Here is a 1,317-nt window from a genome sequence, read left to right as displayed (position 1 = left end):
GAAAGAGTTCTACTTAAAGATCTTCAAGCTGTTCTCCCAGATTTCCTAACTCTGGAAAGTCAAGCGTTTCGATGTGCACTTAACAATGTACCCTTACAGACTGACTCACTTAATTGGTCTGAAGAAATATGTAGACATTTTGAAGACTTCATTTCTGCTTCTAGAGGACCATTGACTTGCATAATTTATGCTCTTATTCTTGTAAGCCCCAACTGTTTAGGCAATATAGTTGGCTTACATACTCCATTTATTACTGCAGAGGAATTCCTCAGAGAACGTGGTCTCACCCAGTCTGAACATACTGGTCTGAGAAACCTTGCATCTTTGGGTTCTCTGTACAGTTTTTACTACTCATCTTTTAATATAAAAATTGGAAGTGAGGAGGAGGTCTATATAACTCATGTACATAGTCCTTCAAAATTCTATTGTCAGCTTAATCGAAACACTGAAACTATAGAGGCTTTGATGAGGAAAGTTAGTGTCATAAGTAAAATGTCAAATACTGCAAAATATGGTACCAGCAATACACGATTATGTATAGCCAGATACTTTGAAGATGGTCTCTTTTATAGAGCTTTGGCTTTTCCTGTGGAATCAACATCCTATCTTTATGCTGACTTTGTGGATTTTGGAAATAAGAATATGGTGGAGAGAGACCAGTTGATGCCTATTCCAGACTCTGCTACTGACCTCATATTCACACCCATGCAAGCTATTAAATGCTGCCTCTCAGATCTTAAGGAAACAAAAATTCCCGCAAGAGTTACTAGATGGTTTGAAGAAACATTCCTTGGTAAGCTGCTGAAGGCTGTAATTGTATCCAGAGAATCAGATGGACAGATTGTTGTGGAGTTGTATGATGGACACCTCAAAGTAAGTCAGAAAATTAAAAAAAAAATGCTGGAAGAATTGTCACCGAAAAATTATACGGAACAATTTGTTGGAAGTAATGGAGGAGCAATACGTCACATGGAAGATAAGAAAGAAAATAAAGTAACTGTTAAAAATCCTGGAAGAGTTAAATTGAAAACTGAAGTGAAGTGCCAAGTATATGATAAGTGTTATCAGACAGATTTTGGGCAGAATTTTGGAGATGAAGAGCAAACTGCATGTAGCACATACAAGTTGCGTAGATGGCCCTCAAAACTGCTAACTTCACAGGACAGTGAAGAACCAGGTTTTAGAAATGCTGTCAGTGCTGTTCTGGAGCACAGAGAGGAACCTATAGTTGGAGAGCCTGCTTCTCAGTCAATCTGTCATCCTGCTTTAAATTCAAAGGAAATAACTGTAAATGCTCTCTCTGAATCTCATCATGAA

General features: G+C 37.9%; 1 protein-coding gene across 1 annotated transcript in view; it reads left to right on the top strand.

Moving 5' to 3' along the window:
- LOC104626041 (tudor domain-containing protein 15-like) overlaps nucleotides 1–1,317 on the top strand; it is a 5,935-nt gene that overhangs the window by 2,567 nt on the left and 2,051 nt on the right. Inside the window, exon 2 of the mRNA XM_010293853.1 lies at nucleotides 100–1,287. Within this exon, the coding sequence (XP_010292155.1) occupies nucleotides 100–1,287 (1,188 nt within the window). The remainder of the gene's footprint in view (nucleotides 1–99; nucleotides 1,288–1,317) is intronic.

This window comes from Phaethon lepturus, unplaced genomic scaffold (assembly GCF_000687285.1).
Source record: "Phaethon lepturus isolate BGI_N335 unplaced genomic scaffold, ASM68728v1 scaffold3009, whole genome shotgun sequence".
In the NCBI taxonomy this organism is placed as follows: Eukaryota; Metazoa; Chordata; class Aves; order Phaethontiformes; family Phaethontidae; genus Phaethon; species Phaethon lepturus.
Note: the sequence above shows the minus strand (reverse complement) of the source record. Positions and strands in the feature narration are given on the sequence as shown.